The sequence below is a fragment of the Dendropsophus ebraccatus genome, chromosome 9 (assembly GCF_027789765.1).
Source record: "Dendropsophus ebraccatus isolate aDenEbr1 chromosome 9, aDenEbr1.pat, whole genome shotgun sequence".
Classification (NCBI taxonomy): Eukaryota; Metazoa; Chordata; class Amphibia; order Anura; family Hylidae; genus Dendropsophus; species Dendropsophus ebraccatus.
The window spans coordinates 97,326,786-97,339,533 of NC_091462.1; the positions used below are offsets into that span (position 1 = coordinate 97,326,786).

Below are 12,748 nucleotides of genomic sequence, written 5' to 3' on the forward strand. Positions count from 1 at the left end.
TTTTTTCCCCCCGAGAACAAAGGGATTGAACATATTGGATTCTAACCATTCATTCCCATGACGTCTGCCATTGAAAGAAAGTCTAAAGGCCTCATGCACATTACTGTAGATACTCGGATGATCTCACCTAAATTATTTGGTTCGGACAACTTTGCAGCCTGGGTGGTAATAAACAGAACCCTGTTTAGCTAGAGTGTCAGTATACATCCCCAACCTGCTATTCCATTTCGGCAAGATGGGGGGGGGGGGTCTGAGTGGTAAGATCCTTCGGGATACCCCTTTAGATTACACATGTGTGCCACCCCCTGGGGGGCCACCCCAGTATTCCCCCTCTCCATGAGGTGCCTAATTGTCCCCATACCAAGTAGCCATACTCCCCCCTCCCACCAGGGATCTCTCTGCCCCTCCCTCACACCCCTTCCCACCAGGTACCATGCTGTCCTTACTCCAAGCTTTCCCAGTCCCTTGTCCATTTACATTAAAGTTTTCGCACATCCTAGAGAAGTCAAAAGTTTTGATCGGTTGGGATCTGGGTGTTCATACTCCATTGATCCTTATAGAAGGTCATCAATAAAACAACATACACAACATGTTTGATCACATGACCTTGAGATCACATTGGCCAAGTCATCTAAAGTTCTCCAGTGATCACAGAGCTGCAGAGATCACACATGGGCTAAGGGGACACGGCCACCTTGATCTCGCGACATGAAGATCACAATCATAAATAATGAATGTGATCGATCACGTTGATACATGTGACCGTTGCAAAAATTTTCAAAGCTGCTGGATTTGGGGTTAAAGGTCACTGGTCGCACAAAACTTTGCGAGCATAGACTTCAATGTAAGCTGTAAACTCACTTGCGACGCATTTTTGGAAAGGGGGGGGGGGGGGTGATGCAAATACTAAATCACATGCTGCTCATTTCATCTTCTCTCCCCTCAGACATTTCTTAAAATTGCTTGCAACACTGTATAACAAAAGTACTACTTTTGCCACCTCAGATTTAGGGGAACTGCAAATTTCAGAATGATTCAACTAAGGGGTTTTATTGTTCCTGATGGACGCTTCCTACATGTGTACTGTATATACAGTGACCTGTCTGTAGCACCAGCAGCACTATCTACAGGCAGCTCCCATTGCACAATGTTATTAGATAAGCAAGCAGTGCTGTCCCTTTAAGAGAGACGAGGGGGCGTGGCCTGCTGCACATGCCTTCTTAAAGCGCCAGCTGCTGCAGTCAAAAGTCACAGGCAGCCTGCTCACCCTACAGGTACCAGGGGGCTCACCCTACAAGTGGTCCCGTACCCCGTCATGTACACCATCACTCGAGGACCCAGCAAGCTGACCACCCAGAGGAGAACAGGTTAGCCTGGATGTGTGTGTGTGTGTGCGCTGACCTTCCAGCATGTGTATTATATGGTTATTACATTACCCTGTAGTGATATAACTCTATATCCTACCAGCCTTGTCCGGCTATCCCCTCCTATGCAGATGATAGTTCCCTTTTTGTTATGTAGTAGTCTGTAATATTATATAATGTTACAATATCCGGCATCTATTACAATGTATCTCTCTGTTAAGTGTTGACGCTATCTTGTTTCTTTTCCAGGTCCCAAACAGCAGATTGACACTAAGCTGCAGGAACTGAAAGGCAAGCAGCAGCTGGTGATCCCCACCTTGTCCAACGGCTGGGACCCTCTCCCAAGGTCTGTACATATGGGGGTTTCGGGCATTACCCCTTTAAGTGTGTGCCCTGGAAAGGAAAGGGTTAATGACGCATTTTAATCGGGATTCCGTACGGGAGGAACCCGGATTTAGAATTTATTAGAATTTTTTTTTTTTTTAATCGCCTCCTTTCCAGAGTGCACGGCTGTGGTGGGTTGGTGTTGGCAACGGGGCTCCATTTACGTAGGGGTGAAAGGCACCGGCGCTGCATGACCTTGTGCAGAGGTTACCATGCGCACGGTGTCATTGTCACATGGCTTTACAGGGAGGGCGTGGCTAGGCTGGGGGGTGTGACAGGAGGGTTGGATTCTTTTAACCCTATCAGTGGCAGATCACAGTGCTGGCTGCCTGCAAGGGTCACATGTGTGTCTAGGGGGGGTGGGGTGGGGGGTTTATAGAATACAATCCGGTTATTGAAGGAAGATCTTGGCTTTGCGTTGACATTGATCTGTCCTTGTAGAGGACGAATATTTAATCCAGATTAGAAAAACCATTCAATAGGTTTGTAATGTGAAATGTACAAAGTGACGACCCCTCTGCTGTGCATAGAACACTGAAAGTGTATGACGGCTGGATTGTGTTGGAGTGGGAAGGAGAACTGGAACACCTATTTTTAGTTTTGTCACACTTTGGGGGTCTAAATTTGACGATATGCATTCAATAAGGTGCCCTGACATATACCATGGTGTACCCGCAGTGTGTGCATAGACATAACAGTCTAAACCAGCGGTAGCGAACCTGGGGTCTCCAGCTGCGGCAAAACTACAACTCCCATCATGCATGGACAGTCAAAGCTTTAGCTTTGGCTGTCCAGGCATGATGGGAGTTGTAGTTTTGCAACAGCTGGAGAGCCAAGGTTCCCTACCCCTGCTGGTCCATACGTCAGAGTATCCCTTTAAAGATATAGAAATGAAAGACATAGTAAATAGAGACTATAGTGGGGGCATCTGCTGTTGACATCCAATGTCTCTGCGTTTTCTTGGCTTATAGTAGTAGTACCTTACCCTCTTATGGTTCCTTTGAATAGCTGACCTCATGTGACCTTAGAGGGGCCATTATAATGGCTGGCAGCACAAAGCAGCAGCCCCTCTGCTGTGCATAGAACACAGGATCTGTATATGACAGCTGTAAGGTGCTGAAAGACCTGCAACAGGATTTCTGTATGCCTGCCCCCTTCTAGATGGCTCTTATAAGTATAGTGATGTCACAGAATGAAGCCCCCTGGGATGGGATGGCCCTCTTCTGGCACGGCACCACTTGCTCATTGTATCAGTACACGCTGCCAGTGCCTGGACGCCTGTCTGTTTTGCCTGCATGTGACAGTGTTGCTATGCGACGTCCTGAATGTGTTTACTTGGAAAATTGCAGAATAAAAGAATCTGAAAGTCTCGGATGAGTCAATTAATGAATATCCTTGTTTGGCTTGGATTCCTTTTAAAAAGCACAAAAAATGTTTAAAAAAAAAATCTGCACAATCACTTTCACTGTGTAAAAGAAATAGGATAACAGATAAAGCCGGCGAATTCTTATGAAGATTTAGGCCATGTTAAAGTGGGTTATCATAATATAGCTGCTTTATACCAGAAACAGCGCCACGCTTATCCTCAGTTTGTGTGCGGTATTGCAGCCCAGTCCTATTGATCTGAATAGAGCTGAGTTACATACATAGTTACATAGTTAATACGGTTGAAAAAAGACACATGTCTATCAAGTTCAACCAAGGAGGGGATGGATACAGGGAAGGGGGAGGGGTGATAAGTTCTATACATATGCATTTATATTATTTTGGTCTAAGAACTTGTCTAGGCCGGTTTTGAAGCCCTCTACTGTTGTTGCTGTGACCAGATCCTGTGGTAGACTGTTCCACAGATTCACAGTTCTCATGGTAAAGAAGGCTTGTCGCCTCCGGAGATTGAACCTTTTTTTCTCCAGGCGGAGGCAGTGCCCTCTTGTCCTTTGAGGGGGTTTTACCTGGAACATCTTTTCCCCATATTTCTTGTAGGGGCCATTTATATATTTAAATAAGTTAATCATATCTCCCCTTAAACGTCTCTTCTCCAGACTAAACAAATGTAATTCTTTTAATCTCTCCTCATAACTAAAATGCTCCATTCCCCTTATTAGTTTAGTTGCCCGTCTTTGTACCCTCTCCAGCTCTAGAACATCCTTTTTATGAATCGGGTTCCAAAACTGGACGGCATACTCCAGATGAGGCCGCACCAAAGCTTTATAAAGCGGTAATATTATATCCCTGTCCCGTGAGTCCATACCTGTTTTAATGCATGACAATATCCTGCTGGCCTTAGAAGCAGCTGACTGACATTGTGTGCTGTTCTGTAGTCTATTATCTACAAGTATACCCAGATCCTTCTCTATCAGCGACTCTCCCAGAGTAACTCCCCCCAGGACATATGATGCATGTGGGTTATTAGTACCCAGGTGCATAACTTTACATTTATCCACATTGAACCTTATTTGCCAAGTGGACGCCCAAACACTAAGGGGGACATTTATCATTTGCACCTTTTTTTGCGAATATTTTTAGCACTGTGCACTGGCTTATATGTTTGCAGCCTAGTAAGGTATTTATGAACATTCACATGTTGGTTCATAAATCACCTGCTATAGCTTCCCTGGCGCTGTGCATTTTACTGCAGGTATTCATGAATTGACCCTGGTTAAAAAAGTTCCGCTACCCTGGGACTGGAGTACAGATGCGAACGAAAATGCGAAAATTTCAAAATTCTCACATGATAAATCCCGGCTGAGAATATTCTTACGGATAACCACGCCCACAAATGTCAAGAAGGCAAAAAACTGGAGTAAGCTGCCATATTCACACATACACCGAGCTACACTGTTTAGTAAATCTGACGAAGGGCTGTGCACATCACACTTACGCCAAAAAATACTAAGGAGCACAAGGTACACTGCTTGATACATGTCCCCCTAAGTGTCTAAGTCATCCTGTAACATCTGCACATCCGCCATAGACTGTACTACAAAGCTTGGTGTCATCTGCAAAGATAGAAACATTGCTGTTAATTCCATCCTCAATATCATTAATAAACAAGTTAAACAGAAGAGGGCCCAGTACTGACCCTTGGGGTACACCACTTATTACCGGGGACCATTCGGAGTAGGAATCATTGACCACCACTCTCTGGGTACGATTATTAAGCCAGTTTTCAATCCAGTTACACATTACACTTTCCAAACCGATAGACTTTAACTTACCCATCAGACGTCCATGAGGAACTGTGTCAAACGCTTCAGCAAAATCCAATGTTGCAATGCCACACACAACCTGAGCACGGGTGTGGTGCTGTTTTTGGAGGAAGCGGCTATGTGGTATTAATCCTGTATAACCCCTCTTTAAGCGAGAGTCACTGTTTTGAAAACGTCCAGTGTATCTTGCACTTTTATGGGGGAAGGAGCAGGTGTTACAGGTCCCACAGGGTCAGGAGCTGTGTCCTCTCTCTCTATTGGATGCTAGCTGTGTTTCCTATCCATATACTTAAAGGGGTTGTTCAGTGAAGAGAAAAAAATTCTCATACACCCTATTAGGCCATGGTGAATGGGGGGATTGTCTACATTTAAGGACCCTCATGTCTTGGCTAAAGTGGGGAGATTGGTCATCCAGAGTGCAATCATAGACAAATAAGATAATGTTTGAGTATATGATTATAATAATTGTCTATATATTATGTTTTCATGTTCTAGCTCACAGCCAGTAATATTCTGACATGGATCTCTTTTCTCTTATAGTTCTTCTTCTACTCCAAAGCTAGTTTTCAATCATGTGAATGGCAAGCGCAGCGCTTCTCTTAGCCCCACGTCAGAAGAGGAAATCTACACACCAGCACATGAGGAGAACGTCCGCTTTGTATACCAGGGTAAGACCAAGCGAGGTAACTGCAGTGTATGAGGGTCTCAGTACAGGGACTGTTCATATGGAATGGGTTTATAGTGCACCTGTTCTAACCTTTTTTTGTGAAAAGTCAAAACTTGGGAAGAGAAGCACAAGGACGAGAGCTTCTCCCCTTTTTGTCCGCAGGACAGGTCTATAGAAGTACTTCTCTGTTGCACGGACAGAGCTGGGAGAGAACATGCTTAGTATACTCTTCCCCTGCCTATATTTCCCTCTTGGTGGAGACTGACCCTGACCCTCTACTACATGTCAAAAGTGCCCTTTTATTTAACCTTTGAGCTGTGGTTCCCCATGTGGAAACATCTGGACTGTTGCAGGGATGAAATTACCATTACGGTGTATGGGTGACCATGTAATAAAGTGATCTCCAAGCTGTGGATCTTCAGCTGTTGAGAAACTAAAACTCTGCTGTCCAGGCATGCTGGGAGTAGAGATGATCGAACATTGGAAAATCTTAGGTTCTATCCAACTCGAACCTTGTCGATCCTTCCTCATTTGATTCCTGATGCCTTTCCGGTCTGTGTGGAAGGAGACAGTCCGGGTGCCGCCTGAGATTCAGCTTAGGTAATAGGCGGAATCCCGGAATTCCAGGCCGTACCCGGGCTGTCTCCTTCTTCCCCGTGGACCAGAAAGGCATCGGGAATCAAATGCGGAAGGATCGACAAAGTTCGAGTTCGATAGAACCTAAGATTTTCCGATGTTCGATCATCTCTAGCTGGGAATTTGTAGTTTATTTACAGCTAGAAACCACTGATGTAATACGTGGCCACACCAAGTCCTCCAGAGTTGGAAATTCTATTCTTATTTTACAATCTCAGAAGCATAGAGGTGGGCCTTGACTTGGGAACCCCCAACCTCTGATGTCCACATGTTCTAATAAAGAGGACATCACCTTAACCCTATGTTGTACCAGTTAAATCTGTATGTTTTAGCAGTTGCACTGCCTGAGGTTACAAACTGACTTCTATCGGTTACATCTTGTAAGATTTTAGCTGCACAACGAAACTTGCTGGTAAATCCAGTTATGACCAAGGTGCCCTCAGTGGCCAAGGTGATGTCAAGCTGATTGATGGGGGTCTGATTGTTGGAATCAATACCAATTGCAAGAATGAAGGAAAATTGTGCTCTGAATGAATAGAGCTAGTGTCTTTAACTATTGTTACAAGTATGTGCACCCTCTCTTTAATTTGCTGCACTGCTCTATGGGTCATTCAGACCTGCATTCAACTATTAAAGGGGTTATCCAGCAATTACCTTTTTTGTTCAGATCAACTGGTTTCAGATTCAGAACGTCATATAGATTTATAATTTAATTCTATTTCCAGTTTCCCCATACTTATCAGCTATTGTATGTCCTGCAGGAAGTGGTGTTTTCTTTCCTGTCTGACACAGTGCTCTCTGCTGCCACCTCTGTCCAAAGCAGGAGATGTTTTTTTTTCTGGGACAGTTCTTGTTCTCTGGACAGTTCTTGTCTTGGACAGAGGTGGCAGCAGAGAGCACTGTGTCAGACTGGAAAGAAAAAAAACACTTCTTGCAGGATGTACAACAGCTGATAGAAATAAATTTCAAATCTATACAATTTTCTGAAACCAGTTGATCTGAAAGTACCCCTGTTGGAGTACCCCTTTAAGTTGCTGTTCCCTAATGTTTATCACTCCTTATCTACCAGTAATGTCTGAGCTGCATGAAATCATAGGATCGCTGTGAGTGTTGTGACTGTTGTGTCTCATTGTAGTCACCAAGTAACTAGGGCCTAAAGGCTATACGCACTTTAGCAAGTTATTTGATTTTTTTCAAATTCTCCACTTACTGATATCTAATTCTTTTTTTTTTTCTTTTTTTTTTCTTTTTTTTAACATGTGTCCGTCAGCCTGGCAAGAGGTGCAGCATCAGCTGGAGAAGCCAGAACTTAACGGCTCTAGACCCCAGCAATACCAGGATCAATCACCAAATCCATCTCTTAAGAGTAAGAACCTATAAGTGTTGTAGCTGTGTTGCCTATATCCTATTCATTTCCTGTCCAATTGGAGGCAGAGGTATACCACCACCATGTAGTTTCCTAGTGACTGGGCCACTTCCCACACTGTATGTTAGTCTTGCAATGTTATTACCATTCATTAGCTTGCTAGCCCGGCCATTCATATACAAGCCATCTAAATAGGAAAAAAGTGAATGTATTTGCTATAAGCTATGTAAGCCGATTAGTCGTATGACGTAGACTCGTCCTGTAAATCGGCCTCAAACTCCTGTCTCCCTTTAACACCCCAGACTTCTACCATTGCTATTGTGCCCTGCTTGTGGTAACCATGACAACCGGAGGAAAAGATGGCTGCAATGCGCTGAGCTCAGAAATGTACATTAAAATTCTTAGTGTCATTACTGTTTCATCATACAATGCAGCACTGTATGGCTGTGTATAGATTGTTCTAGAGCTTACACCAGCTATAGAAGGTGCAGAGGGAGCAGTGTTACCTGGGCCCTGGTGGCCCAGGGGGTCCATTGTTCGTTTGCCACATAGGACACCAGTGTTCTAAATGGCGAATGGAAGGCCTGATGATACTTAAGGCCCTGGTACAGAATTACTATAAAACTTAAGCTTTTTATATTGGTGTTTGGGAAAATCCATCATAGATATGAGGAGATTACAAACCTATGATTTTGGTTTGGTTTATTATGGCACACTACCCTTGCCTGAATTAAGGCAGCTAATAGTTGGTGTAAAGTAAAACAGTGCAAACTTAAAGGGAACCAGACACCAGGAAAATGCCACCTAAGCCATCGGCATCATGTTATAGAAGGAGCTAAGCAGATTGATGTGTGTGTATATACTGTATTCTTAAGAATGATTCAGAATACCTTGTAATTTATTGATTGACATCTGTATTTCCATGTTAGAGTCCAGTCCATAGAGTGACACCGCCCACTGGACTCCTTAAAACAAAGGATCAGGGATTTCAAACAACAAGTTATACTGAAACTGTTCCTACAAAGATATATAGCAATCTGCTCAGCTTTCTGCTCTGTAACATGATGGCAAAAAGATTAGATAGCATTGTCTTGGTGACAGCTCCCCTTTAAGATAGAATTAGGCTCCCATTTACAGCCATATTACATGGCACGATAATCGTGTGGCTAACGGCATATTATATTTTGACATGTCAAAAGTGAGGGATAACTGCTATTACACAGGGCAAGATCTGCCCGGTTGGGTACATAATCGGCATGTAATAATAATAAGTCTAGGCAGTCCAAGGATGTGGTGGATGTATCAGTCAGCCTGAACCACTGTAGTGAATGTGCTGCATCTAAAGGCCGTATTGGACGGCTCAATATTCGTGTGAGTGGAGCTGTACGGACGGTGTTGGGGACGTCCATGCAGCTTTGCATACTAAACATGTTTTATACTTTCCTCTCCACGCTCCACTGGTGTCCTCCTCCTGCCATGTCTCTGCATCTCACGCTGACAGACCAAGACGGACAGTGTAGCGGTCAATGTCGGATGCAGACGTTTGGCAAACTTGCCTCTATCTCCTGATATGCCAGCCCTTCCCTCCCATTGATGACAGCTCGTTGTCTAAGTTACCGACCACCACTCTGCTGTAAAAGCATGGAAATGGTGTAGATGTATAGAGATATAGAGGGAGATTTGTCACATTGTCTTATAGTCAGATTTTCTTTGTTGTCGATAGCAAGCAATCAGAGCTCGGCTTTTATTTTACCAGAACAATGTGAGACACGAAAGCGGAGTTGTGACTGGCCATATATATGCCAGAACACTGCTTTTAGAGCAGAGTGGTGGTTGGTAACCTAGACAAAGAGCTGTCAACAATGGGATGGAAAGAGCAGCGTATCAGGAGAAGGAGACAAGTTTGCTAAATGAACGACTAGCCCTACAAATTTATCTATATTAGTTGAAATGGGAATATCCCTTTAGGCCGCATTCACACGTTCTGTGGTCCACACGGACTTGGAATGCCTGTAATGGACTTCTCCCCGCCTGGGCAGCATCTGTGATAAGATGCTGGGAGCAGGGGAACTGTACAGATATGCACCTTGCCATAATGACGGTGCATATGTGTACAATTCCCCCGCTTCCAGCATCTTATCACAGATGCTGCCCGGGCAGGGGAAACACAGTACGAGTGAATGCGGCCTGTTGTGTCTGGCATGTACAAATTGCTCTAGAATTCTGGCACCTTTTGTACTAGCAAATCAGAGCCATGGTTTCCACCATATTCAAGCATATACACAATTCTACGGTGGTTATGGGTTTGTAAGAACACTCTCTTCTGCAGCGTAGCCGTACTGCCCACATACTTGTTAACATGTAACACTTCTTCATCATTAAACCATCCTATAAAGATTTATTATGAAGAAGTATTTCAAGCGTTCAGTAATAGTAAACTAGATACACTGTACTACCACTTTGTACAAAGTTCATGATGGTGGCGCATGAAATCTTAGTTTAAGGATTGGAGTAAGCTGTAAGGCCAGGATGTATCTATATGTGCTTTTGATCTTGCAGCTGCATTATGGAGGCTAAAATAGCACACATTCTTCCCTATTATGCCATGAAATGGAGTAAACAGGCTGTATTGTGCTGTGTGGTGTATAAGGGCCCTATTCCACGGGCCGAGCAACGCATTTTCTGGGCCTGCTAGGTAATGTATGCTGCTTGGATCGTTGGTCGCTGCCGCACACCACTATTCCACCATAGCGATGTGCGGGTGGCGAACGATGATTTTAAGTTTGAACCTAAATGAACGATCAGCCGATGACAATCATCGGCTGATCGTTCTCTCTATTCCACCGAGAGATAATCGGCCGATTCAGCCGATTATTGCTCCCGTGGAATAGGCCCCTAACTAGATGGCATATGGGAGAGAAGGGGTTACTGATGTACTGCGTTTGCAAGGTGTTATGTAAGCAGAAGGGAAAGTAGCTACAGGATCAATACAAATAGTTATACTAAGCTCTGCTGTTAGTTAGAAGCTTAAGGGAAGTGGAGATTACAGCACAGCAGCACATACAGTAGTAGTATGTACACTGGCATTTACAAACAAAGGACTGCTGTCCAGAACTTTATGGATGGTAAAAGATGAGAGGAAAGCTTTGATTTACCTTCTTGAGGAACAGTGTGGATCACTATCAATAGTAAGACTGGCTAAGCTTACAGGTATATAGGCTAGGCTTTCTCAGGTACTCCTTTACTCTCCTGCACATAGCACAAGCTAAGCTTAGCCCCCACTTCCAGTAATTGTATTCTAAATTACAGAGACAGATTTCCCTTGGTAATAAGTAGAAAAGGGAGACACCTAGTGGCCAAGACTTGAAGTGATGTTTGAAATAACATGGATTCTTGCAAAGCTTGGTTGGCCATTCATGCCTAACCTCTATGCCTGGATGATCAGATTCTCCTAGAAACAGGGAAGATTTTATTGGACTGGCAGAATCTAGAATATTTATTGAGAACATGGCGATCCAGGGCCAGCTAGCAAACCACCATTATAGACCCATTGGGGAGTAGTGTATGTTGTATGGAGCAATCTTTTAACCTCTTTCTTCTTTACAGATTTTGTTCCTATTGACCTTGAGGACTGGTGGGCTGAACGCTTTCTGGCCAACATTGAGAACTGTGCCTGAAGAATCCCACCTCTGCCATTATGTACGTTTTGCCTCTTGCAGTAGCATCCAAGAATCCATTTGTGCATTGGGGCATTGTTCACACTATAGGAACTTACAAGATGGATGCGGCGAGACGCTGCAGTGCTGACAATGTGCCTTTCCTGTGACTGCTTCTCTGATGTCTGCTCTACAAGGATTACAGTATTCAAGGTTACTTGAGAAAGCACACAACAACTAGGTACTGGATACCGTCCTTGATGTCCTCCGGGCTTCATGGTTCACTATGGGTGGGTTATTTTACTGGACACAGATGGCGAAACCCATCACCAGAGGGGAAGGGAACACCAGCAAGGTGTTACTATGCACTACAGCGGTAACTGGCAGCCTGTGGCTTTCTACAACGCTCAGCATGCAGCTGGGGGATGCTGAGGGTTGTAGTCTCACCACGGCTTGTCGACCCACTGCCTAGATAACGGATGGGGCAATAGTGAAAACTTGACACTGAGCGATGTTAATGCTCAGTCTAAACCTGAACGGTCTCACACGCACACATTGATCGCCTCCTCCCCCCATTAACTCTCTGCTTGCGGCGAGCAGATCATTTCCCCTTATCGTTCCCTGTCTGCGTCTGTAGGGTCCTGGGCCTCTTATAAGAGCTATGAACCTGTGATGCCCACAGCTGGTCTCACTCATGTCTTGTCCTCATTTTTTGTATTAGAGGGATCTGTACAGAGCGGGAAATGTCTATTTTTCTAAATAAATTGTTTGCCTGAAATTGGTGCTATTTAATAAAAAAAAAATCCATCCAAATAACCTTTTCAGAATACATTATCCAATGTCTGCACTCTCGCTACTTAACTTGCTGCTAGTACTTTACATTTGTTTGATATATGCAATAATAGGGATCATGGAACCTACAAGTCTGTACATTACACCTGTAAAGGCACCCTGAGGGTAAACGCACACTACGAAATCCTGGCGGATCACCCACCGCAGATTACGCAGCTTGCCCCCGCATCTCTGCTGGTCCCTTAGGCTTCATTCTATAGTTTGCCAGATTCCGCCATCCGCCCAAAGAATGAGCGGGTTCATTCTTCGGGCAGACGGAGGAATCTGGCAAACTATATAACGAAGCCTATGGGACCAGCGGAGATGTGCGCGTCTGTGAGCAGGGGCGAGCTGCGGAATCTGCTGCGGGTGATCCGCCGGGATTCCGTAGTGTGCACATACCCTAACATAGTAGGGTTTCATCTTTCTACATAGAAAATAGCATAGTGCACCATCACTATTTATTTAGGTTACTGACTGTTTTATACTCTAGAGCTGCATTCAAGATTCTGCTGGAAGGAGTTGAAACATTTGACGGATACAACCCAAAGGGCATATTCGCATGGATTTTAGAGTCCATGTGACTATGCCCTTGAGTTGTTTCCATCAAATCCAGCATCAATGTAAGAAACCCA

General features: G+C 44.3%; 1 protein-coding gene across 1 annotated transcript; it reads left to right on the forward strand.

Moving 5' to 3' along the window:
* Positions 1-1,225: 1,225 nt before the first annotated feature.
* On the forward strand, positions 1,226-12,060 carry MCRIP2 (MAPK regulated corepressor interacting protein 2). The gene is made up of 5 exons (XM_069983946.1): positions 1,226-1,367; positions 1,614-1,710; positions 5,498-5,625; positions 7,531-7,626; positions 11,233-12,060. Exons 1-5 carry the CDS (start codon positions 1,316-1,318, stop codon positions 11,301-11,303), a joined length of 444 nt encoding a protein of 147 aa, XP_069840047.1. The 5' UTR covers positions 1,226-1,315; the 3' UTR covers positions 11,304-12,060.
* The last annotated feature ends 688 nt before the right edge of the window (positions 12,061-12,748 follow it).

Bases quoted from the DNA above. Each gene is read 5' to 3' on its own strand.
- MCRIP2 (XM_069983946.1), top strand. From the start codon at position 1,316: ATGTACACCATCACTCGAGGACCCAGCAAGCTGACCACCCAGAGGAGA. The intron at 1,368-1,613 runs GTTAGCCTGGAT...TTTCTTTTCCAG, and splicing joins GACCACCCAGAGGAGAACAG to GTCCCAAACAGCAGATTGAC. The intron at 7,627-11,232 runs GTAAGAACCTAT...TCTTCTTTACAG, and splicing joins ACCAAATCCATCTCTTAAGA to ATTTTGTTCCTATTGACCTT.